General features: G+C 36.5%; 1 protein-coding gene across 4 annotated transcripts; it reads right to left on the bottom strand.

Annotated features, from left to right (window-relative positions):
• Positions 1 to 705: 705 nt before the first annotated feature.
• LOC149844931 (pumilio homolog 1-like) lies at positions 706 to 27,146 on the bottom strand. 4 transcript variants are annotated; one of them, XR_016430153.1, is made up of 12 exons: positions 26,841 to 27,146; positions 26,118 to 26,716; positions 24,761 to 25,364; positions 24,548 to 24,679; positions 23,907 to 24,456; positions 23,664 to 23,823; positions 23,470 to 23,577; positions 9,999 to 10,211; positions 9,807 to 9,917; positions 2,126 to 2,325; positions 1,264 to 1,438; positions 706 to 1,183 (listed from the first exon to the last, which is right to left on the bottom strand). XR_016430153.1 is itself a non-coding variant. In XM_089995381.1 (12 exons), the coding sequence occupies exons 2-12, from the start codon at positions 26,703 to 26,705 to the stop codon at positions 1,146 to 1,148; spliced, it is 2,874 nt and encodes a 957-aa protein (XP_089851507.1). In that variant the 5' UTR covers positions 26,706 to 26,716; positions 26,841 to 27,146; the 3' UTR covers positions 706 to 1,145. The 4 variants fall into 4 exon arrangements, 2 of the variants coding, with proteins under 2 accessions (XP_089851507.1, XP_089851508.1); XR_016430154.1 differs by having other exon boundaries at positions 23,664 to 23,805; XM_089995381.1 differs by having other exon boundaries at positions 2,131 to 2,325.
• Between the last annotated feature and the right edge of the window lie 380 nt (positions 27,147 to 27,526).

The raw sequence follows: 27,526 nt of genomic DNA, 5'->3' as shown, positions 1-27,526 counted from the left end.
TTTGCACCATCTTAGCCTATAAAGCATTTTTAGGTTTGAATCCCACCAAGGGAATATGGTCCACAATAGAAACACAAGAAGAAACTATGTGTTTTCCAGTCAACCACAATAGTCTCAATGCACCAGTCATCAACCAGTGATGAGAAGAAAATCGAATTATGAAGGCAGCAAGAATTAAAATACAAACAATTCAAACATGAAGATCAGCAACAGCACGTAAGAATTATATCCGGTGTGCTTGTACTTCCAAGTGCTGGAGAAGAGCGATTAACGGTCAGTTAAGTACATATGTATTTGCTACAGTCGGCTGTACATGCAATCAAACAAACAATGATATTCTTTTCACATTTTTAATTTTTTGTGAATGTAACTTTACAGATGTAATCTACAACCATGTTTAGTAAAAATCAGGTTTTGGATTGTGTTAGAGATGCGTGTAAGAAGTTAGTAACTCAAAAAATCATATTTTTTACATTGAAAAAAGCATGATTCACAATGTGATCCCTAGCAAAATAAATCATGTCGAATATATTTATGAGGTCAGATTGAATAGATAATTTTCGAACTAAATGGTAAATATAGTCGATCATAGCAAACATGCATCCATCAGTTGGCATTTTTCTGTTTTCATTTTGCAAGCACGGCCCACCCTCAAGCACTTTTAGCATTGAACCAAGCAATAGCACTCATCAGTAACAGCATATGTCGAGGCAAAACTTTATTCATAATCTGGTAAAAGTATGATAAGTACTCGAATAAAACCAGCAAAACCTAACCCTGTTACTGGTGCCACCTTGCTCAAATTTTTCTTTACAGTTACGTTACCGTACACTATCTTTACAACCTGTAAAAGTTTTTTACATGTATCTCACGAAACAGACCTTGAGCATCAACACCCTGTGCTTTCAGATCCTAAGCATGGCCATCATATCTGAATTACAGACTACAAGATATACACATGGGAAAGCTTATTTAAGCAGGCCTACCATTTACACAATTAGCGCTGTACCTACCGCCTCTGACTACCTCTCATCTCCAACCTACCAAAAAACATAAAACAGAAGGGAGAAAATAAGAAACCCAGGCTGGTTCTGGATAGCACCAACCATATTAGCTGTACAAGGTCTTCTGTTCCTCGTTGATATTCAGGGTGCTTGGGAAGTTGATGCTGCCATGCGCCTCTCTGTTTATGTGTAGAATGAGGTCAACAACGATTTTAAGATTTTAACCGAAACAAGCACATACATTTTAGGGTTTCTTTACCTCCATTAGCTACGAGCTTCTCCACACGAGCAACGATATGTTTCCCGTAAGTGTACCTCTTTAAGGCGGTTAAGTGTACCTTGATTCGCGAGAGAATTAATTCACGTTGTTGGTCATCACAGGTATCAATTACCTTCTGCACCACATAGTTTGCAAACTGATCTTTCATCATAGCCTGTCAAATAAAGCACATGTCAATATCCACATTCCTGCAACTAACCAATCAATGTAGCTGTCACAAATATAAATTGAAAATTTGTACACATTTTGCAGAAAGATTTTCCATCAATTTAAACAAACAACCTATATTAAACTGAAACAGCAGAATAGGGAATGATTTTTCCTGAGAACTGTTTTTCAGTGCAGCTTCTTGTTTTAAACCCTTCTTTGACCTTCACCATATGAATGAAAATTAGCAGGCTGCACATGGAGAGTTTACACAATGATCTTCAGGAGCTGTCAATCAATCAATCCAGACCCACACCCTCCACTTAGACTAGAGGTGGGTATTGAGATTGCTTCCAAGCAAATTGGTTGTGTCAAGTTGTGGCCAAAATCAGAGTTCACTAGTACAGTTTGGCCATTCTTCCCACTCAAATAAGTGCCTCCATGAGTTTCAGTCTGGAAGTCCAACCATAAAAATACATGCTACATGACATGGGCATGGCTGTAGATATGAGGATATACCCCCACTGTGCAATGAATGAACCCATGTGCACACACATGTATGCAAGCAATCAAGCAAGCAAGAATGGATGCACACTCACAAACATCATCATCATCATCAAAGTTCCATAAACTTCTGAACATACAGACAGCCATATCATACATTCACTTTTACAAAGGGGCAACTGAAAATTACTTAACCTGTAAAGGTTCATTTTCATCTGTGGACCCAAGCATCTCATTCACCAGAAGCTGACGTTCTGCAGGACCACCAAAAGTTAAGCACTTTTCGACAACATTGGATGCAAACTTCTGTTGACTCATCTGGACTATCTGCCCAGCCAGTTTTTTAATTATAGCAGAACGTTCGTGAGATTTTCCGTGCTCTATCACATGCTGTAAATTCAATTCACAAGATCAGTAAGCAGCGACAAGAAAACCACTATCAAAAAGAGATAAAACATAACATGAATAACCAAAAAATGGCATCTGAACTACTTGATATATTTAATTGTAGCATTCTCAGATGTTCTATTACAGCACAGATGCATCAGAGCCAGAAAGGCATCCCTGCATGTAAAACAGTCTTAAGTTTGCTAAATGCAAGGACAAAACACTAAAAGCAAAGGATATTTGCTTCTATCTTTTTCATTCTATTATGATGCCTTCCATTGTTTTAGGAATGTCTTTGTTAGCATAGAGCAAATTGGACAGCATCAATTATTAGGACCAATCCATCAAGAGGTTGAACAAAGTCAAGCAGCAGTGCTCTTTTTTTATGGCAAGAAACCTGCCCAAGGTTTTGAGCCCCTTTGAATGGGGTCCCCTGCTTGGACAGTGAACCTTGGAGACCCTGGCCCACAAAAGATCCCCACCAGGATTTATCCCAGACGCCAACATGGGGAGTTGAATTCGGGACGTCTGGGAGAGCTCAGACAATTGCACAAACTCTTGCCGTGTGGTGGTCCCATGATGGGCAGTCAAGCAACACTTAATTCCACTTCATAAACATGGCTTAGGAAACGAGCAGCCATTAATCTAATCTCATTTTGAACCACATTCATCAGTAATCTCATCATCTGATTTTAAATGAAAAAATATCGAGTCAAAGGCAGAATTTGATATTTGAAGCAAATATAGGATGATAAGAAATTTCCAATGCAAATCACTGTTCAGTGCATGCAAACTAAAATATATATACCGTTTTTATTTAGCGTATATGCTCAAGAAATTACACGAAGCATTGCTCTGAATTCTCCAATCCAGTCTAGTGTTTTAATATATTGAAAATATCTGACACAGCCAAATGGCCCAACATGATGTGACTACTCATAGTTATACATTTCTTGCAAATCGTCAAATACAAAAAGAAAAAGACAAAAAAACTCCCTCTACAATTATGCCAAGCACTGAAATATTAAGAGCCTGATTAGTTAAAAAAGAGAGGCTTGAGGACAAAATGTGAAGAAAAAACCAGCATAAATGATGAAATAAAAATGCTAGATATAAGCATGAAAACCACAATATTTCGACATATATACAAATATTATTAGAGGCAAGTACCACCAGACTGCAGTTTGCTTGGAATCTTATGACAAGTGGTTGGAAAACCAATCAATCTAGCTTTTGTATAAAAGAGGCAATAAAATGAGCTTAGACAATAATAGGCCAAACTTTCAATAGGAAAGTCCTATAGCATGTCATATAGACATGGATACATGACAGGACACAAACACGATTTGAATGAAACACCCACATGCAAAACTAGATCACCGTGAAAGAGTTGTATGTCATTTGTGTCTGTGTGTGTGTGACTATGTACGTTCAAATTACTCCAAAGTGGTAAATCATGAACATCATCTTAAATGCAAATTTTTGAACAGCAATTCTAAGCCACTCCAAGTAACTGTAAAATAAATAACCAAGATCATTTAGGAGAAAAAAAAAAGGTGAAGTGAGATATGGTGCTGACCAAGGTTGCCAGACTAGGAAGCAGAAGTGGGAAATGATATCGAAAGCAGAAGCGGAAGCGAGAAGCGATGCATTTTAAAATTTATAGGAAGCGAGAAGCGAAGTATCAATTTGAAAGCGAAACAAGAATAAAAAAGGAAGCAATATGAGAACTGAATAGGAGTTGAACAAGAAGCAAATAAAAACTAAAATAAATTGATTATTCTTATATTTCATGATTTTTCAGTAAAAGAATTAAAGTTTTGTTAAAATCTAACAATGATGGCTACCAATTTAGAGAAATCACATGAGAAGTGAATGAAAGCGTGAGAGGAAACATGAAAAAAAATGTGAGAAGAACATATAGGAAGCATGGACAATGCGTGTGGGAAGCTTAGAAGAAGTGTGGGGGAATCAAGATTCCTATGAAGTTTCAGAAGCGAGGAGTATCACGCTTCCAAAATGAGTATCCGAGAAGCGCACTTCCCACCTACCTAAGAAGCTTCTGGTAACTCCGAGGCAATAAAATGAGCTTAGACAATAATAGGCCAAACTTTCAACAAGAATATCCTATGGCATATGTCATAAATATGGACATGGAAAAATGACATGTAATATCATGCATTTTTTCATGATTTTTAAATTAAGTATTTAATAAAATTGATAAAAATCATGAAAATATATATGTAAAAACAGGTGACATCAGCTGGGTCTGGGCGTGGCCTAGAGCCCACTGACAAGACCAAGATGAGCCAATTATTATTTAAGAAATTTTTTGTTTTTAACCTTTAAATTTGAGCAAAAATCGAGTGAAATTAAGGTTAAATTCAAGCAAAATTCAGAGGCGAAAATCAAGTATGTATACCGTTAGATATGCACCTTGTAATTTTGAGCATGTTGGTGTCCTGTTTTTCTGAAATCAGGTTACGATTGGCCCGAAAATCGCATTTTTCAAAAATGACCCACCTCTATTTCTGCCTTTTTTGGATTGGATCGAACTGGATCTGCTTCGTTTGATCCAAGTTAATATGGATCTAGACCCAGTCTAGTACCCATATTAACTAAGATCTGGTCTAGATAGGATCTATATGGATTTGGATCTTGGATCCAGATATAGATCTGAAATCCATACGTGGCCAATTTAAAACTTTGAAATCAATTTAAAATTTAAATAGAGTAGGTAGAGGTAGAACTCTACTCTAGGGAGACTTCCATAGGAGAGCGACACCCTCTGGAATATTCTCATAATATTATATTAAATAAAATAAATAAAAAGAAAAATTATCTAGAAGAGGTAGAGTTTTACATTGAGTAGAACTCTACTCTCCAAAGTCTTCTCTAGAAGGGACGTCACCCTCTAGATAAATCCAATAAAAATAAATAAATGATATAATAATAAAATAAAGGGATAAACTAATATAAAAGGGGATAGTCTCCCCCTCTCTCCAGAAAATCATATTCTAGAGAGAGGGAGAGAGTTAGAGAGAGAGAACCCAAACTTGTGTGGGGAGAGAGAGAGAGAAGGAAAAAGGGAAAAGAAAGAAAGAGAGAAAAAAAGAGAGAAAAGAGAAGAGAAGAGAGGAAAGAAAGGAAAAAGAAAGAAAAAAAAAATCTGTTTTAACCATACATCCGTCGATTTTCAAATCTTTTCTACGCTGCGATTAATGTACGGGTTTCTCTCTAGATTCTTACGTGAAGAAATATGTTTAAATCTGGTTCATGTATAGGTATTAGAGGGAAGAAGGAAAATAGAAATCGGATTCCAAAATAATATATATAAATATATGTAATGTCGATTTTTAGGCATGTGTGCATGTATTTGCATAGATGTCGATTTTACCTACTCCATGTGTTTGAAAATATATATTCAGACCATTGATTTTGTTGATTGGTGTACATGCATATTACTATGTTCAGGATTTATGCATCAAGAATGTGTTCATGCATGCCATAGATTTAGTTGGTTTATTGTTGATGTATTTAAAATATGCATGAAATTTTAGACTGTTGAATTTGGTATTCATATAGCTAAATATACTTGCTTTTCGATTTCCCTTTGTTTTGACCATTCATATTGAATATATATACCCCTGTCGACCTTGGTATTTGATGATTTTTTTTTATGTTCTAGAAAAAATATTGATTGGATCATATTTGATCTGATCATATTTGCCGATTTCTGAGTATAAGCAAATCTGATAAGGCTTGCCGATGTTCTTGCACGTGCAACCCAATCAGCTTTGCCGATTTCAGCATATAGGCAAACCTAATCAGATCTGTCATTATGTTGTGTTTTTTGTAGTCTGATCAGATATGTCGATATCATGTTGTGATCAGGATGATCAGACCTGCCGATATACTTTTGAGAGCAGTCTAATTAGACTTTTCAAGATGTTGCGTGTTTGCAATCTGATCATATCTGCTACTGAGTTGTGTGTGTGCTTCTGATTAAGTCTGCCACTATATTTTGTGTGTGTAATCTGATAAGTTTTGTCACTGTGTTGAGTGTCTGCAATCTAATGAGATCGGTCAATGTGTTATGCATGTGCAATCTGATCAAACTGCCGATGTACGTGTGCATGTGCAATCTCATCAGACTGCAGACATGTGCATGTGCAATCTGATCAGTCTGCCGATATGTTGTGCATGCGCGATATGATCAAATTGCTTGTGTGAGCAATTTGATCAGATTGATAGAGTATGCTTGCAATTTGATCAGATTTGTCACTGTGTTGTGAGTAAGCAATCTGATCAGATTTGCTAATGTGTGTCTATGTGCAATCTGATCAGAGTTGCCAATGTGTTTTATGTTTGTAATCTGATTAAATTTGCTAGTATGCTGTGTGAGCAAGTTGATCAGATTTGCCAATGAACTGTGTGTATGCAATCTGATCAGACTTGCAGGGTTGCTAAATCCTAAATATATGTAAGCTGACATGATTTGCTGAGATTCGTGGGCATGTAAATCTTGAATAGTTTTGCCATGTTTAGGCTCACATTCATGTTGGCTACAGGATTATGTATCCGATTATATGTTCTGATTTGGTTATGTATGCTTATGCATTCGAATACCATATGCCAATTCTACATATCATACGCATGAAATCTGAAGTTTATTCTGATGTTTGCATAACTATGATCATGTGCATATTTGGGTGTTTATGCATGGAATTGTTCATGATAATATATGTTGCAAGCGTATGCGTTGGGTTTTATGTGCATTCATGTTGTGTGTTTGAATGTGCATTGTGAACAATGTTCTGAAACAAGGTGTGTGTTGTATGTTCAGTTGTTCACTAAAATTTTGCAAAAGATGCATAAATCACTTTTGAGATGCTTTGGTGGTCAGATATAAACCACTCTGGGCCGTGTAGGCCAAGCGCATGTGTTGTTCTATTTGTTGATTTTATTTATGCATTGCAAAATTTATTTCTTGAAAGTTAATGGTTTTTCAAAATTAATTGCACTGTTACATTTTACGGGCCAGGGCCTAAAATTAGTTTTGCATGTTATTTGCAAAACGGTTCTTGTGTAAAGAACTTGAAAGTATTTAAAAAGGTAAAAGAAACCAAACAATGTAATTAATCTCTTCCTTGATATCTATTCCACAGTGTGAAAATCTTAGATGACGGTTTTGAGAAACCGTGAGGATAATAAAACTCCGTGTGCGATTGTGCCCCTTAACCCGATATGTGGTTTACCTCCCGACCACGGTTTTAGGAAGATTCAATCACTTTGACTGGGGGTGTTGTTGTTGACTCAGTTGTAATTATTGATAATGTCTCGACATTAGATGTTGATTTCTAATATTTTGATAGATGGTGTTGATTCCTGATATCGAATGAAGAACGAGTAAGTGTGGAACCCAGTAATAAAATACAAATTGTGTGTTAAGTTACAATCAAGAACCTAACTTGAACTTCGACAATTTGTGCCCGTTTTGAATATCCGCAAGTTTAAGAAAAAATAAAAATTAAATTTGTATGCATTTAATAAGGACATGCATGCAAAAGTAACTCTGATAAATAACTTAATAAGTTATTCATGCATGTGAATTTAATCATGCATATTTATTATTCTACATTAGTTCATGCTTATTTTATTTCGCATAGAGTTACCGGAAGCGCCTAGGTAAAAGGGGAAGCGCGAAACGTCGCGCTTCCGAAACGTGTGGGGAAGCGTCTCCTTTTTATGGGAAGCGTGTTTCCCTTTTATGGAAAGCGCGCTTCCCTTTTATGGGAAGCACGCTTCCCCCACGCTTCCCCATTTTTTCGCTTCCCCCTCGCTTCTGGTTCGCTTCCTAGGTCGCTTCCGAGACGGTTCGTAATTTTCTTCTAAGTGGTCCCACGCTTCTCCGCTTCCTAAATTTTTGAAAGTACCTCGCTTCCCGCTCCCGCTTCCCGTATCGCTTCCCGCTCCCGCTTCCTTGACTGGTAACTCTAGTTTCACATGCTATTTGCTATTGCATAACATTTTGTTAAAAGCTTGAATGGTAAGTTGGCTATGGTAGATTGTTATTGTGATATTTTTCTAAAATTTAAGCATGATTTAGTTTATGCTATTTCCTTTACTGTTTGAATTTTTAGAGGAATTCGTACAAAGGACTTTGGTTATTACACGTTTTTATAAAATTGTTTTACAGGTATGGATGCTCAGTGATGTCTTGACTTGCTGGATGAAGACTGCGAGCCCTATGACTGATTTCTGTGTTATGACAGGATGGCTCTTATGTGATAGATGATTTTTGTTCTGATTCTACTTGACATTTATTTATTGATTAATAAAGTTTGAGTTATTCTTCTTTTGATTCAATGCACAGTTTAGTTTGTGGTTTGGTATATTAAATTTGTGAGACCCCGGATCCTTGGGTTTGTTTTCGTAATTGTTTAAAAAAAAAAACAGTATTTTTACGAGGGTCAGTTGGGGTCATTACATGACAGGACACACACGATGCGTTCAAATTACTCTAAAGTGGTAAATCATGACCATCATCTTAAATGCAAATTTTTAAACAGAAATTCTAAGCCATTGTAGTAATAAATATTAATAATAAATCCAGGTTAAAAATGAAACGTGTCAATAATGAAAGACTTAAAAAGAAAATGTGCAAGGGTGAAATAAATAACCAAGATCATTTAGGAGGAAAAAAAAAAGCCGAAGTGAGATATGGTGCTGACCATGTCCAACACAGGTTTTACCATGTCCACAAGGTGTCATGGTGTGTCTGTTTCATGCCATGTTGATGCAGGACACATGATACCAATGGCACATCATGTTGATGGAGGACAGACAGTCTAAGTGTCCGTAAAATGCAGGAAATGACACATTTCTGTGCATGATATTTTAGGACTAACAAAAATATTTAAGTGAGTTTTCATCATCAGAACATACATATTTAAATCAATGTATATTGCAGTACAGATTATTCACTGCATTAGAAAACCAGAACTTCAACCAAAGCACTCTTTCGTCTTTTTTGGCACAAGAAAATGCTGATCCACGGGTTCACATTCTACCATATATATGTTAAAGACCTATGATCCGACTGCAGTACAAAACTTGATGATCAGATCAGAATATTATGATACATTTATATTTAGTTATTTACATAGCGTCACCAGGTAATGTTGCATTAGAAAACCAGAATTTAAACCAAAGATTTTTTTTCTTTTTTGGCAAAAGAAAATGCTGCTTCACGGATTCATATTCTACCATATATATTCATATTGATTTGGTTCAAGACATATGATCATTACAAAACTAGTAGTGTGTTCATCAGAGCAGCATAGGTTCAACCATAATCTGCTTCAGACCCAAACAATGGACAGAATCAGCCAAACTTTGTGGAGAGTATCCAAACGAGCCAAAATATTTATATTGAGCTGGAGAACAATAATACAGGAAATCTTAGAATGGAAAATACAAACCTGTACAACATAATTTCCATATTGGTCTTGTGCTAAAGTACATACAGATTGCAGGATTTCTTCCATCATTACTTGTTGAGTTTTTGAATCATCACAGTGTTCCAAAACCCTCTGTTAGTAAAAAAAAACTGAAGTTAATGAAGAGCTCGGTATAGGAGTAGAAAAATGGATAGGAAAAGACTGCTCCAGCACCTGAATAACCCGGCAACCATAAGGGTGAGTGGACAATGTCACAACCTGCCCATAGAAGGATGAGATAATAAATTGAATCCTTTCTTGAGGGACACACTCAATACACTTCTGGACGACATGGTTGCCATTCTGATCACGAACACATTGCATAACATGACCATCTAGTTCTAAAACCATTTGAGTCTGGTACTCCACATCCACCACCTCTAAAGCCTGTAAGATCCAAGTCAAAGAGAGAATACATTAAACAACTAAGTTGACTAACTATCCAAACAGAAATTTCTGATTCAAATATGACTGCACATACGCTGCACAATAAATCAAGGTGAACACTTTATGGATGACTATTATGTTTCAACTGTCTTCTTTGTATTGAGATAATTCCATTCACTGGCTGTGAATCAAAAGAAATGAGAAACAATTTGCAACTAATCTACATTTTATTACCTCAACAGAATTACATATAAGGCAGTAAACCAGAAAAACCAGGTAAGACTTAGCAAGACTCCATTAAATTGCACCTTATGAGAGAAACAAAAAAAAATGCACCTAGTAAAACAGTAATTGCAAAATATTGCATTTGCCTAAAAAACATGAGAGGAGAGAGACTAAGGGTATGTTTGGTTGTGTTTTACAAAAGTGAAATGGAATCACATGAGATTTAACATTATGTGATTTGAAATCTCATGTGATTCCAATTCTCATGTTTGTTTATTATGAGGAAAGGATTCAAAAGCTCATCGGACATCCGACAAGCTCTCGCCTTTCCCCCTCCCATATGTTAAATGTAATAAATGTAAACACATATGTATATATGTTTACATATTCATTTCTGTACATTTTCTGTATATTTATAGTTCAGGGGTATTTTAGTATTTTCACATGTACAACACAATAAGTGCATTTTATATTTTTTCTTCTTATTTTTTAATTTGTCTTTGTAAATATTCCCAGCCTCAAGGGCTTTTTGGGAATACTCCATAGAGTCGTTGAACCCTACTCAACGGCTATATTTCTAGCTATTGGGTAGGTCACAATGGCTCTATAGAGCCCTCTCTCAAGGTGTACATATAGGGGGTGATTCCCCATCTCCATGTATTCTTTTCTCAAGAGAATTTCCCCAGTACAAGATCCTTTTTTTGTGTGTTTCGGCACATAAGTGGTTTATCCTTGTGTGTTCTTGTATTGACCCATAAGAGGTCACATTCTCAAGAGGTTTGTGACATGGTATCAGAGGAAGGTCTGACTCTTTGATGATATTCAACTCCTTCACAAGCATTTTTGAAGATTGGGTGTTTTCTTGAAAAGTGTGACTACCAACGTTCTTGAAGATTGTACTTCACATGAATGCATAGAGACATTGGTGCTTCAAAAAGAATTGAATGTTTCTTTTTCCTCTCTCTTCTCTCTTTATATTTTTTTGTTCCATGGCCGAAAAAGAAGTGGTGATGGTAGTTCCAATCAAATTTGATGGAAAGAAGTACAATTTATGAGCTACCACCATTAAAAGAATTCTTGTTAGAAAAGGATTGTGGGAGTATGTTGATGGTTCCGCAATTGAACCACAACTCACTCACAAAATCCATTAAAGAAAAGGAATGAACCATTAAAGAAGAAGTTCTCAAAGGAGAAGAAAAAGAAAAGGCTCTTGTGGGTTACAAGAAAGCCTTGAAAGAGTGGAAAATTGCTCATGCTTAGGTACTTTCCCTATTCATGGGAAGCATGAATGAATATACATGTGAGACTATTTTGAAATTTGAAACAGTAAGCATGGCTCTTTATTAAACAAACATATACTCAATGTGATATTGCAGTTAGACGGGAGCTTCAAGATAAGATTCACAATTGTAAAGAAGGGGACAAGAGTGTTAGAGAGTATTTTGGCTCACTAAAGAAGTTGTAGGATCATGGCTAAGTTAGAGCTCATTTGGGAAACTCCCAATGATGCTCAACTTAGAAAGAAGCAAAATAAATAACGAACAATTTTTTCAATTCATGAGAGGTTTGAGGCTCAAGTTTAAACAAATGAGAAGCAATATTATTCATAGAAGACAAGATGAGTTTCCTCTTATCCAAGAGGTTTTAGCTCAAGTTTGCATGGAAGAAACTAGACTAAGGTCTCAAAATGAAGCAAGAGAAAGTAAGAACAATGTATGGCCGTTTCAAAACCAAGAGTCAATACTCATACATACAAACCCCCACACTTTTATAAGAATAACTATAGAAATAATCGTTTGTATGAGGGAAAAGGGGGTGGAAGGAAAAGAGGAGGTATTTTGCAGAGAACCGGGATATATTAAACATTTGTTCAGAATTTAAGAACAAAAATGAAAAAAATGTTGATTCAGTTGGTACTTCACAAGTTGACCAAGACTCGTCAAGCAAATCAATTCCGAACACGTCTCTTTCTCAACTCGTGATGTCATTGCAACCTCTTCTCAAAGGACAATCCGTGACCGATGCCGTCGTCTCTTTCTCTTCTCCTCCAAATATGGCTCCTTGGCTTTTAGACTCTGGTGCGTCATTTCATATGACATATGATGAATTTGTACTTTCCAAATATAGTAACTCCACTAGTAAAATAAATGTTTTTACTGTTAATGAAACCTCTCTTAATATTGGTGGAATTGGAAATTTTGAAAAATGTCCTACTTTTAATAATTCACAAATAAGATTTGTTCCAAAACTAAATTTAAATTTGTTTTTTGTTTCTCAAATCATTGATCATGGATGTAGAGTCTCCTTCACTTATAACGAATGCTCAATACAAGATATCCAAGTCCAAGAAGCAAATTGAGGAAGGGTATAGAAAATGAGACTTGTATTATAAAAATTGAATAAAATTTTGTGGCATCCAAGACTAAGGCATTCTATGACTTTTTGTAATGAACAAATTCATGTATTGATTGTATTCTTCCTAAGATGGAATTTATTCCATATCAAGAGAGGTCTGTTTCTGCTTCTAAACCTCTTGAATTAGTCCATTTTGATGTTTGGGATCATGCCCCCCCCTGTTGCCTCTTAAGGAGGATAAACTTATTATGTTATTTTTGTAGATGATTACTCCAATCATACTTGGATATATTTTCTCAAACATAAATATGAAGTATTTGAGAATTTTAAAAATTTTCATTAGTTAGTGACAAATCTTTTGAAAACCAATATATTTACTTTTCGTTCTTATTAAGGGGGACAATACATATCTAATGACTAAGAGAAAATGAAATACTTCATCAAAGGTCATGTGCTAAAAAACCACAACAAAATAGTTTAGCCAAAAGAAAGCATCAGAGACCACTAGAACCCTTTTAATATCTAAGAGTGTTCCCAAATATTTCTAGGCAAAAACAACTCTTACTGCAAATACCTTAGAAATAGGTTACCCTCCTCAAAAATAAAAAATCTTTCACCATATGAAAAAGATTATAATGTCCCACCTGATTATCCTAAACTAAGGGTCTTTGGTTGCAGATGCTTTGTACTCACCCATAAGAATGATAAATTATCTCCTAAAGTTATCCCATGTATATGTTTAGGATACAAAGAAAGTCAAAAGGGGTTTAGGTGTTATGATATTAAAAATAATAAGTTATATATTTCTAAGAATGTCACATTGTTAGAACAAGAAAATGTTGACATTACCACACCAAAAGATGAAAATGAATACATTTTTTTAGAAATTTTCCTCAAAAATAATGTCACACAAATTGAAGACATTAATGCGATAACTTGCAATGAATCTCAATATGATATTCAATATAATGAATCCCAAGATCATCCAAATGCTATTCAATATCAAAGAAGAAAAGATAATGAACAACTAAGTGCTTTGGAAAAATATTCAAACATAGAAGAACAAAAAAACAATAGAACTAGGCACTCGAAAAGACCACGTAGAATTCTAGATAGATTTGGGATGTATGAATCATTTGAACCTCATTATAGAGCTTGTTTAGCAAAAAAAAATCATACTTTGAACCTTCAATATATAATCAAGCATAAGACCAGTATTGTGAAAAGCGTTGAGGCATAGCGAGGCGCTCCACCAAAAACCGAGGCGAGGCGTAAGCCTCAATTTTTTTTTTGAAAACTTTTAAAAAATTATAAAAAAATATCTAAAAATACAAATAAATAAAGAAATGTTTTAATGATGAAATAACAACCAATAAGAAATAGAAAATCTCAAATAAGTACTAAAAAATATGAGATTAACATATAAAAGTAACTAAAAACTGATTATATAATTGGAAAACATATGAGATTAACCAAAAAAAAGTTAAAATATACTAAGAAACTTATTACATAACTGAAATAACTGGAAAATATATGAGATTAACCTGCAAAAGTTAAAATATATGAGATTAACATATAAAAGTAACTAAAAAAATGATTACATAACTGGAAAAATATATGAGATTAACCAATAAAAGAAAAAATATACTAAGAAAATGTTTACGTAACTGGAAAATATATGAGATTAACCAACAAAAGTTAAAATATATGAGATTATTCTAAAAAATATGAGATTAACATATAAAAGTAACTAAAAAACTGATTACATAACTGAAAAATATATGAAATTAACCAACAAAAGTTAAAATATATTAAGAACTAATTGCATGACTGAAATAACTGAAAAATACACGAGATTAACCAACAAAAGTTAAAATATAGTAATATACTAAGAAACTTATTACATAACTGAAATAACTGGAAAATATATGAGATTAACCTACACAAATTTTTTTTATTATGTCTCAGAAGTCTTGTAAAATATATATATATATATATGTTTTTTTTGTGCCTCAGGCTTACGCCTTGAGGCACAGAGGGCCGCCCCTCAAGGCGAGGCAAGCCTTTTGTGCCTCAAGGCGCATTTTTTATAACACTACATAAGACTATTCTTAATGGAAAAATGCTATGAATGAAGAAATTAGAGCCTTAAAGAAATCTCAAACTTGGGAATTATCTAACATACCAACCAATAAAAAATCAATAGGTTGTAGGTGGGTATTTAAAGTTAAAACTAAAAGTGATGGGTCTCTAGAAAGACATAAAGCGAGGTTAGTCATCAAAGGATATGCACAAGAATATGAAATTGATTATGATAAAACCTTTGCCCTTGTAGCACGAATGACTATTGTTCGAATTCTCATAGCCATAGCCTCTATTAGGAAGTGACCAATTTATCAAATAGATGTTAAAAATGCTTTTTTAAATGGTGTTTTGAAAAAAGAAGTATATATCGATCCACTCCCTGAATATAATGTTCCTAAGAGCAAAGTTTTGCGCCTTAAGAAAGCTTTGTATGGTCTTAAACAAGTATGATCGTTTTAGTTCTGTTATGTATAAGCTTGGATATATTTTCTATTATACTAACACTGCTTTTTTTATTAAGAATTCTGCTGCAAGTATTGTTATTTTACTTCATGTTGATGATATGATCATTACTAGAGCAGACAAACAGGGAGTAGATCAAATTAAATTTATTCTTAAGCAAAGTTTTGAAATGACTGACCTTGGTTTTCTCAGATTTTTCTTAGGGATTGAGGTTGCATATTCTCCTAAAGGATATTTATTGGCTCAATCCAAATTTGCAACAGAAATTATTGACAGGTCTGGCATTACTGACGACAAAAGTGTGGATACCTCTAAAGTGATAAATGCAAAGATGAAAGTTGATAATGGAAAACCTTTGAATGATCCTACTCCATAGCGACATATGATTGGAGCATTGCATAATTGACTATTATCAGACCAGACAGTTCATACGACCAATCAATTTCAACACTCTCCTACCTCTGTGCACATAAGTGTTATGATGCGTATTATTAGATATTTAAAAAATTCTGCTTCTAAAGGATTATTTTCAGCCAAATGGTTTTTGTGTTTTTATATAAGATTCAATTAAGGAACAAAAAGTATTTTTATCCTCCACATAAGCCGAATATAGAGTCATGGCAACTACCATGAATGAAATTATATGGTTGATGCGTCTTCTGAAGGATATGGGAGTAATTGTGACAAGGCCATCAAGACTATGTTGTGATAACATAAGTGTCATCTACATTCCTAAAAATCACACTTTTAATGAGCAAACTAAACATATTGAGAAGGACTGCCATTATATTCGTGAAGAATTTTTTAAGAAGACTATTTCACTGTTGTATGTGACTTCAGAATATCAGCTTGCAGACTTCTTTACAAAATCATTGCCTTTTCCAAGGTTTCATTTCATATTAAACAAACTTCTGGTGATTCTACCGTCAGTTTGAGAGGGAGTGTTAAATGTAATAAATGTAAACATATATGTATATATATGTTTACATATTCATTTTTTTACATTCCTTGTATATTTATAGTTTAGGGATATTTTGGTCTTTTTATATGTACAACACAATAAGTGTATTTTTTAATTTTTCCTTTTTATTTTTCTTTAATTTATTTTTGTAAATATTCCAAGCCTCAAGGGCTTTTTGGGAATACTCAATAGAGTTTTGTAAATATTCCAAGCCTCAAGGGCTTTTTGGGAATACTTAATAGAGTAATTGGACCCTACCCAACGGCTATATTTTTAGCTTTTGGGTAGGTCCCAATGACTCTATAGAGACCTCTCAAGGTGTATATATTAGGGGTGATCCCCCTTCTCCATGAATTCTTTTCTCAAGGAAATTTTCCCAATATCCTTTTTTATGTGTTTCAGCCCATAAGTGGCTTATCCTGGTGTATTCTTGTATTGATCCTTAAGAGGTCACATTATCAAAGTGTTCTCTTGCCCATAAGTGGCTCACTAAAGCATATACATCGATTCACGATCATCACCAATTGCAGTAAAAAAAAGCTGAAAATTTCCAAACAAGGGCAGCCACTACTTGAGTCTGAAATGAGGAACGGTGGAGCTTGTAAGACGCCCGGTGAGAATCCCCCCTCCTCCCCCCATCATCGCTCATTGTAGACAAGAAAAAGAGGAAAATGCCCCAAACAAGGCTCTTCGACGGAGATCCCCTATTTGGGTTTTGGATGAGGGACGGTGGAGCTCATCGGACGTCCAGCGAACTCCCCCCCCCCCCCCCCCCACTCATCCAAAACCCAAACAGGGGATCTTCATTGGAGAGCCCCTATTTGGGTTTTTTTTTTGTTTTCTATGTCTATAACCGACAATGATGGGCCCGTCATCCAAAACCCAAACATGGGTTTTCTGCTCTCTTTTTTTGTCTGCAACCGACCATTATGTGTGGCAGGGGGGGCTCACCAAACGCCGAACGAAACTACCCTCCCCCCATCGTTGTCAATTGCAGAAAAAAAAAACCAACTTGTCTTTTCAGTGAGTTTCATGATGCATCTCCCCTTCTCTGCCCAGTGTAGGGGTTTATTTTCTCGCTACCTCGATTTCTTCTGGTAAGTTGCAAGTCGGTCTTACTCTAGAGAGCCTCCTCTGCCTTCCATTGCACTGTAACACCCCTAAAAAACACACACAGCCCCAACATCTACTTTTTGACAGCCATGGGGTGTGATTTCAAATCGTGCGATTCAAAATCACATCATTATTTTTTTTGTTTGGCTACCGGGTCAAATGAGATTTAGATTCTCATTCAAATGAGAATCCAAATCTCATGTAGTTCAACCAACCATACCCTAAAAGTACAAATACAGTGGGAAAGCCTTCTATGTGAGAATAGAACACAACTAAGATTTTCAATAGTAGGGAGAAAAAAGGATTTCCTCTAGTTTGAATTTCCTTTTTTTGACATATTCCCATTAAAGGTAAAAGTCTAGTTAGTTTGAAAAATGGAGATTCTCATAGAGTCTCTATCCTTTTTCTTCTTACCACTCTAGCTGGCCTTAGCCAAAGTTTAGCAGCACATGAATATTTAAAACACTAAAAAAGATCAAGAAAGTGAAAGAAATACAAAAAAACCATGGGCAGCAAACATTTAGGAAGCTTCTCCTTTAACCTTTAATTGGTAGTTATTTTATTCATCCTAACCATAGTCACAGACATCGGTATCTGCTATATCTCGGTGAGGTATAATATCAAGATATTATCGGTTTTCTAATAAATCTCGGGAAAATCTTGGGAAAAAAATTGAAAAAAAAAAGAAAAAATAAGAAAAAATAAATGTAAAGCACATGAGCTATAATATGACATAATTTTTTCTTTCTTGTTTCCTTTCTTCATTCCCTTCCTCTTTCTTTCTTCTCTCCCTTCCTCTTCCTTTCTTTCTTCCCTTCCTCTTTCTCTTCTTTCTTTCTTTCCCTGTTCACGTTGACTAGAACTCGAGGAGGCTGGAACTCGAGGCGACAAAGGAGGCTAGAACTCAAGGAGATGAAGCAGGATGGAACTCGAGGAGACTGGAACACAAGGAGACAACGCAGCTTTCTTTTTCTATATTTATTTTTGTCTCTTTCTTTTTTAAAAGGTGACAGGAAGTACATAACCCTCACAAAAGTCGAAAAGGTATAAACTTTATACTCAAACTAACCTATTACGAAACTTAGGAAAGACATATGTATCCCTTATTTTTAAAAATTCCTAAAAATACCCTTACAACAACTATTTAAAAAAACACCATTGTTGTGTTGCGATCATGATATTATTGCGATATTATCACGATAATATCGCGATATATATAAATTCTCGATAATTTGAAACTATTGCGATATTTTACCTTTAATATTGTTTTGCCATTGTACTGCATTAATATCGCAATATTTTCAAAATATCGGTGATATATGTGACTATGATCCTAACGATATTAGAGAATAAACATTTAGGGTGCTTCATCGCCTTTAACTACCAGTTGTATTTTCCATCCCAACTGTAATGGAGACACAAAGACAAAACATAAAACTCGCAAAAAATACTTTGCCATCGCAATATTTTCAAATTATCGCAATATTTTCAAAATATCGGTGATATCTGTGACTATGATCCTAACGATATTAGAGAATAAACATTTAGGGTGCTTCATCGCCTTTAACTACCAGTTGTATTTTCCATCCCAACTGTAATGGAGACACAAAGACAAAATATAAAACTCGCAAAAAATACTTTGCCAATGGATCAACAACCACTGGTAACAAATGAGAAGCAACAAGAGTATACGGAGGAAAGCTCTCTCATTTTTGGATCAACAACCACTGGTAACAAATGAGAAGTAGCAGGAGTCCATGGAGGAGGAAAGCTCTCTCATATTGTATTAATGATTGGTTCTCTTCCAGACAACCCCGTTAAACAAAAAAGGGGAAAAAGAAAAAGATGTGGTGAGCGAAAAAGCTATACTTCGGGCTTTAAAGGCTTATAGCCTTTAGCTCCATATAGATCTAGCTGCCCTAGAGGCATAAGTGTCTTTGGTAGGTAAAGAGCCCTAAGTCTCTATGCGGGATTTAAGCAAGGTTGCCAAACTAGGAAGTGGAAGAGGAAAACGATACCCGAAGCGAAAGCGAGAAGCGACACATTTTAAAATGTGTAGGAAGCGGGAAGCGAGAAATAAAAAACAATATAATCATTGAATGGGAATCAAAATGGAATGCAAATAAAAACTAAAATAAAATTGACTATTCTTAAATTTCATGATTTTTTAGTGTAAGAATTAAATTTTTAACAAAATCTAAAAAAGATGACTGCCAATTTAGAGAAAGCACATGGAAGTGAATGTGAAGTGTGAGAGAAAACACATAAAAACATGAGAAGTAGAGTGAGAAAACATATAAAAGGAATAGATGAAGCATGTGGAAAGCATAGAAGCATGGGAGAATCGAGATTCTCATCAAGTTTTGGAAGCAAGGAGTATCGCGCTTCCGAAGCGAGTTTCCAGGAAGTGGGCTTCCCATCTATCTAAGAAGCTTTCGGTAACTCTGGGTTTAAGCCTCTATGAAAAGGCTTAAGTCTTTCACAAATGTGTTCCTTTTTGCAGTCATGGTGTAATCTATGAAATTTCAAAGTTTACTTTTCAAGGGAAAATAAAGTCGGACAAGAAAATAAACAACTTTGTTTTAAGTGCAAATATAAGAGGACAAAAAAGAGATTCACACATTTAAGCTAAAATAAGGAAGCTAGATTACATTGCATTTGAATAGATAACTCTTGCAACCACTGATAACTCTCATTGTGTAAGAAAATAGGCTACACAACTACAATGTCTAACTACATTGAACAAGGAAATAATCAAAGATAGTCCTAACAATAACCAACTTCATATCAAGTATTGTCAAGTGGCAAAAGACAATCCCCCGGCATTTTCACCATTAGCCATGTAGCTTTATACCCTCATAGGTTAAAAAGATAAAGAAATAATATTTACAGAACAACAAATAAGAAAGATGAGATTAAGTAAATGCAAAAGGTGTACAAATGATAAATAACAAGTTTCCGCCATAGTTGGGAAACTCATGACTCGGATTCGGATCGCTTCACCCTTGACTCACGAGTCAGCGGGTCAACTCAGTAACTCAGACGAGCTACGACTATGCATTTTCCAGTGTTAAGATATGGAAAAAATCAAACTCCATACTGTATAATCACTAAATTTAGCACATGACATCAATGACTAAGCTATATAGGTATTCAACTATACATAATTGTTAATATTTATGATTTAAAAACATATGACTCTTTATGACAAGTATCCTTATGTGCATTATGCATTGAAACCACAAATATGCATAACAAAAAACACATAAGAGGCATGTGCATTGAATCAGTGACCTAGTTGGGGTCTTATTCGGGTTAACTCGGGCAATTCGCAAGTCAACTCGCTGGGTTTGTCAACTATGGTTTCCTCCAAGCCCTTGCAGTGTTAATCTCATTCTCACATAAATGCCTTTATACAGCATACAAGAATCCACTATTTTGGGTTAGAGTTCCATGTAGAAAAATTCTCAGAATAATAATATTTTCAGGTATTCAATCATTATGTTGATATGACAAGTGCAAGCAATCTAATTTCCTACTAGTATTTGATTTTCCAAAATATTAACAAAACAGAAGCCTAATGTTGTCCGTCTGATTGTTTCCAATTATTATAGTTTATTTATGTTTTACAAGTAAATTTATTGTTTTAGGATAGAAAAACATTCTTTTTTCCAGTTAGAAACTTTTAGTATTTTAAAACTTTGTGCCAAGGATTATGCCTCGTTTACATTTTTTCAAAATGCATGTCACACATTTGAAAACCTTGGGTCAACACAAATGCATGATTGGGGCAGAGGAAGTCCAACTTAGTCGCATGTTATGGTCTCAACATGCTTCTTCTACTCTTGTATGAACTTGATTGGTGGATCAGGATAGTGTTAGCAATATTATGCCAAAGTTTAGGCTCCAAGATTGTCACAATAGCATACCTTGGCCCAGGCTTTCCATTATCAAGAATGATTGCTTTTTTTTTCAGAGAAATTATGATGCTTTTCATAGTCACCATCTATGTGTTATTTTACCAAAATCTCAGGATTTTAAAAAATAAGTAAAATACTGGAGTTTAAATTTTTCAGAAAAATCCAAACTCAATGACTTCAAAATATCATGATAATATTGCAACAATATCACATATTCTGTGTGATATTTTTATTCTAGAGCTTATTTTATCATAATAATTTAATGTTCTTTATCATTTTGGGGCAAACAAAAACTTAAAAAACTTTATGAGTATGATTATGTGTGAAATTATGGTTATATGAGTTAAAAATTTTACACAATATAAATGAGCACAGTGTAAAGATCAAGCATGGGAAGCTGATTAATGGAAAATTCATAGCAGCTACAGCATCATTATGACAAGTGCAAAGAATGTACACCCCCCCCCGACACACACACACACAAAACATAGAAAAGGAAACCAAACAATGTGAGGTGGCCAGCACAATAGTTTTTGTACTGGATCATGCATTGACAAAGCAAAAAAAGGCAGTACAGATCGGTGGATCATGCATTGACAAAGCAAAAAAAGGCAGTACAGATCGGTGGATCAGCTATAGGAAGAAACTACCCATAAAATCTAGTCATAGATTGAAATGTCATTCAGCCACATGAAGAATCGTTGAAAATTGGTCCAGCCGTAGAAAGAATAGAAATACACATGTGAGGACAGGGGATAAAAGCACCTGAATGCCATAAGGATGCAGCCAACCAGAATGATGGCATATAATCACAGGGCTGGGCATCAATAGAGAAGCCCCCTGGCCTAGTCTGATATTTTGAGCTCCAACCCAGCCCCAACTGGCCTTAGGTCCTCCCTGCTGAAAGACGGGGCTACCCAGGTCATTATCCATTGTATTGGGGTAGGCAGCCTGGCCCATGTAAGTTGGACTTTGGCTAGGTTTTTATGTCATTGGCCCAGCTTGGACTTTTGACAGGCCAGTTAGCTCATCAAGAATATGGCTGCGCTGGACAACTGAAAAATCATCACATATGATGAGAAAAGGAGGATGAGTGTCCTCTGTAGTATAGTCTTTAAGTAAATGGTTCAGTTGGATATGAAAGATGAGCTTTTCAGTGGGAGTGAGGGATGAGGTGAAGGTAGTGATTACACAGGGGAGGTTTGTACCCTAAAAGCATTTCCAGCATCATATTGATGAAAACTTACAGTGGCCTTCAAATCCAGATGGTGTTGATTGAATTGAACATGGGGGTGTATTTAGTATGTCAATCTATGTCACACGGACTCTTCTAACAGGGCACCGCACCGGCGTCGCACCCAGGCAGGTGCGACACTTGGACACAACTTCCTTTGTATTAGGTGAAGTCAACCACACCGATGTCCATTTCTATCCAAAAGTAGATTCAGTTAACCCTAATCAAGTCAACTTTTTATCTATATTATATATATAAATACATAAATGCAGACCCAAACTCCTCTCTCTCTCTCTACAAGTAAGAGAAAAAGAAGAAGACGGGGTACCCCCCCTCCCTCTCTCTCACTTTCTCTCTACGAGAAAAAGAAGAATAATACGGGTATGCCTCTCTCTCTCTCTCTCTCTCTCTCTCTCTCTCTCTCTCTCTCTCTCTCTCTCTCTCTCTCTTCTCCTCCTTTCGGCCTTTCACCGACATAACAAAGAAAAAAAATGGGTTGATTTTTTTTTTGGAATAAAAATGACCCTTGGTGCAGGTTGACCACACCCAGGAGTTTTTTACCGCACCTGGTGTGGCACCCGCACCCGCGTTGCATCGCATCACGTCGATGCCGGTGCGGCGGTCTATTGGCCGAGCCCCTGTGACATAGCCCGCGCCACAACATATATGACTTCATTTTGGCAAATTGGATTGAGTCAGCCAAACCAGCCAAGGATCATGATTCATGAATATAACAAGTTTTGAGAAAGAGCACTACGAAAGTAAAAGAATCTTTCATAGAAATAGCATCAAGAGTAGGGCTAAAAACCTTTAAAAAAAGAATAAATAATATGAACAGTTCCTGTGGGATAGACTATAGTGAAAAAATAAACAATGACGGGCAAAATGTTAGAAAATAAGCACCTTCTGGATAACCCTACAGCCATACATTTGTAGACTGAGGGGCAGCACATGCCCAGAAAGATGATCAGCAAGTTTCTTCCTTTGGCTTTCAGTACCATGTTCAAAAAACTGCATAAACATGTTAGAACTTGTCACCAACAAGTTCAAAAAGCTTAAAAAGAAATTCTATTGCCTAATAAGGAATGAATGATTACCTTCTGAATGACATAATTTCCAAAAACATCAGTCATCAGAGAACGGGCATGAGGAATGATCTCATGGAAAACCATGTTTTTCTCTTCATCAGTAGCCGTTTCCAGTTTCTGTTGAATGAATCGACTCCCATACTGATCTGCACTGCATATTGACAAAACCCTATGTCAAACACTAATCAAGTTATATGGATACAATAAAGAATCAAAGATAACAAGACAAAGGTGAAAGTGCCCACTAAGTACCTAAATTCAACTACATGATTTGTAATCTCTGAAAGTTCAAAACATCTGGTCTTGTTACTCTTGAACTCTTCCAATAATGAGGATCCAAAATTGCCCTCCATATTTCCATCATTTTCAGAATGCCAAGATCCCATAAGCCCATTTGAGCCCCTCATCGAAGAAAGAAAGTGTGGATTTCTATCAATCTGCCTGTTAGGACTTGCAGGGTTCAATGAACCAGACAATGGACTTCCAGGGCATGGCAGGCCACGACCGAAAGCAGGACTTCCATAATACCCATGATTCAAGTTTCCAGCCTTCCCTAATGAAGTCATACCATACTGTGATTTCTGCTGAGCAAGCAATGTCTCAAAGTAAGATTTCTGAAGCTCAAGTAAATATGCATCTACATAATTCCTTCTCAATGAAGGGTCACTCATACTTGCAGCAGCCTGAGCTGCATATTCAGCAGTGCTTTGCAGGTACTGCAGATGCATTTGGTCCATCACAGACCTCTCAAGACCATTTACCACTTGGTTCCCACATCTAAAATCTTGCACATCTTTGGTACCTGTCAAAGTTAATCACGTTAAAACACTTAGTAGAAACAAAGATCCATAAATGTTGTAACACAGATCTAGTAGCACAAAGGAGCAAATCACCTGCACCAAATTGATTATTGTTTATCATTGAAGGCAACATTTGATTTGGGCTTAAGTTCAAATCAAATCCTGGAAAGCAAGCATTTGCATCTTGATAATGAGCATTAGATCTTTCAGAATTTCCAGGAGCACCTAAGGAGGGTAATTTATCAGAAGCCCTCTTAAGAAAATTGAGGTCAGCAATAACATCATCTTTGTTAAGCAAATCATTACCGATTGTCTTAGACAGAGAGGACATATGCAGCATTTCAGCATCAGATCTATTTGTATGCTGCTGATGCAAAAACTCATTGTGACCATTTGGCAGATCATGAAGAAAAGTACAATGATCAGAAAGTTCCTGTTGCAGCTGAGAATGTAAACTACTTCGCTGATCAATTACTCCATTCTTGGATAAATTTAGGCCAGAGAAAGATGCTGTAACCTCTGCTTGCTCATCCATACATGAAGGAATAGTATTGAAAGAGTTTGAGCTCATCAGAACCTTTTTATCCAAAGAAGCTCTTGCCCCCACTGGCGGAAGACCTGGGCTTGGAACCCTGGCCATCAACTGAGGATCAGGGGTCGTACTTCTTGACAGAGAGGAACCCACAGCAGAAGCAAATGAATGAGAAATGGATGAACCCATGGTCTGAACTCTTGGCAGGCATAAGTTATTTGTTCCAGAATGGAGACCAGCAACACTATCCAAACCATTATGTACATTTGCAAGTTGACCTCCTGTTAGAACAGCATGATCCACACCATCATCAAAGCTGTTGCGTCTAACAGGACGAGAAATGTGCCCAGACAGAGAAGGTGATTGGCAAAATTCCTCCTGCAATTTGGGTTTAACATCATTTAGCAGGCATACTTATTCACCTTTTAAAGAAAAATGAGAACATTCAGAAGTCAGAAGACAATAAAAGGCACCTTCCTAAAGTAGAAATAAAGATGGACATGCAACGCAAAAAGTAGATGACAATTACAAATAGTACATGTCGATAAGAACCACCATTAGCACCACAACAGAACTAGCTGTCATTCTAACAAAAGGTGCCACACGATTTTTATACAGCCCTTTTTTCACAGTGCAAGATAAATTTGGTCCTTGCGCACCATTACCGGAGAGTGCTTCCTTATTTTCATCCTAAAATATGGATTGTGCAATTCCTATTTGAAGAAATGAATCACAGCCTTTGTTGCTAATGTTGAGCATCTGAATATTCGGATTACCAGACACCATTGAGTCCAACTATCAGGATGGATGATCTTGGAAACAATTGTATTGCATCCAACCTTAGAATTCACCACTTATTGAGCCTAGTCCCAGGCCGATATAACAGTCAAACAGCAAGGAGGGAAAAGTTAGTCATCATTGGTCCACTTAATGTGTCCGCGTCTGAGATGATCATGGAGGAAAAATAACAAGAAATTAAACAGAAATTGATAAAAAAAAACACTAGTTAATTAGAAAGTAAAATCATCAACACCAACTAAATCGACAAGAAAGAGAAGATGACCATTTAAATAATCCAAAGATGAAAACAATTTCGACGCAGCCATTGATCGAGGGAAAGCTAAAAATTACCTGAACGATATCAGCGAGGCTTTTCCTCCTAGCTCCCAGCCCCACACTCGACAACCCAATCAGACCATCTGCTCCTCTCTCGAGCCACTCTGCCGAAGGTTGCCGTGCCAGACTCCTGTGTGCAAGCTTGGCGCTTTCATCCCCCTTCTGTGCCGCCGTCCCTGGCTGCAATGAAAATAATGACTTGCTCCCCCCTTCACCTACCACCCCCACCTTCCTCCTATCCCCAATCCGGCCTAAGGACGAGCTCCCTGCCTGAAACCGCTGTGCCACACGCCAATCCTCCTTCGAGAGCGTGGGATGCGGGAGCCTCGGATTCAAAATTCCATTCGAGTAATAGTACGAGAGATACGCCGGATCCATCCGCAGTCCATCTTCGCTGGAATTGGCATTGCCCAGGAGGCCATCGATCGCCGAAAACGAACCCTCGACCGTCGGCGGGGCACTGCCACTCCGGTAAGGCAGCAAATCCCGATCCCAGTCCCGATTGCCGATCTCGTGATGGTTTCGTAAGATGAGATCGAGCTCCTTCCCCAATTCATCGTCCACGTTCACCCGATTCGGTTTTATTCCCAGATCCGTCAACATTTGACCAAACCCTAACGAGAATCCATCCATATCACCATCAACACCGAAAGAAACACCCCATAAATTGAAGCAACGCAAAGAAGTAAAGAACGAAAGAAAGAAAAAACAAGATTTTTATGAGCAGATGAGACCCACCTTGGAAAATATTTACAGATCTACGTCGTCTGGCATCAGTTCCTTAGATCCATTCAACAAATCACGAAATTTTCCAAGATTTGCGTCGAAATCCGAATATCTGACAAGAAAGAACGCGTTTTTTCGTTACCTCGCTCTTTCTGTCTCTAGAAATGAAGAATATCCCTCGACGAAGGAGAAGAAGGAGTCAATAGACGGTGAGATCACAGAGAGAGAGAAGCCTCTCGAGTCTCGAGGGTTCAGAATAATGACCGAACCGTTCCTCTTTTTTAGAGAGAGAGAGAGAAACGGTAACAAAAATATCTCAACAAAAATTAAACGTCAAAGTTTTTTAAGTGCCTGGACGGTCCAATCGGGGGGAGGGAATGACGAGCAGACCTGTCCGTCCGATCGAAATCGGACGGTTATAAATTGTTAAATGCGAACGAGCGATTTTTATGTTTTTCCGGAAAGTGTCTTTTCTTTCTTTCTTGGTGAGAAGGACGGGGCCGACCATCGAAACCAAGTCAAAGTCAAGATGGTCAGCCAACGACCGATCTGGTTTCTTGGGGAAGGTTAGTGATGACTCGGACCCACCTCGGTCTCTAAAACCCCGAGCTCTTTGTTATACCTGCAAATTTTTTTAGATTTTAACCAGAATTATTTGAGTATTTTCTGGATAATTAATTGGTGAATAATTATCGATA

The sequence above is a fragment of the Nuphar pumila genome, chromosome 2 (genome assembly GCF_984573655.1).
Source record: "Nuphar pumila chromosome 2, dmNupPumi1.hap1.1, whole genome shotgun sequence".
In the NCBI taxonomy this organism is placed as follows: Eukaryota; Viridiplantae; Streptophyta; class Magnoliopsida; order Nymphaeales; family Nymphaeaceae; genus Nuphar; species Nuphar pumila.
Note: the sequence above shows the minus strand (reverse complement) of the source record. Positions and strands in the feature narration are given on the sequence as shown.

Excerpts from the sequence above, each read along its gene's own strand:
- LOC149844931 (XM_089995381.1), bottom strand. The coding sequence starts at position 26,705 with ATGTTGACGGATCTGGGAATAAAACCGAATCGGGTGAACGTGGACGAT. Across the intron at positions 2,326-9,806 it reads ATGGAAATTATGTTGTACAG|CATGTGATAGAGCACGGAAA; the intron begins GTTTGTATTTTC and ends TTGAATTTACAG. Across the intron at positions 1,184-1,263 it reads GAAGCTCGTAGCTAATGGAG|AGAGGCGCATGGCAGCATCA; the intron begins GTAAAGAAACCC and ends ACACATAAACAG.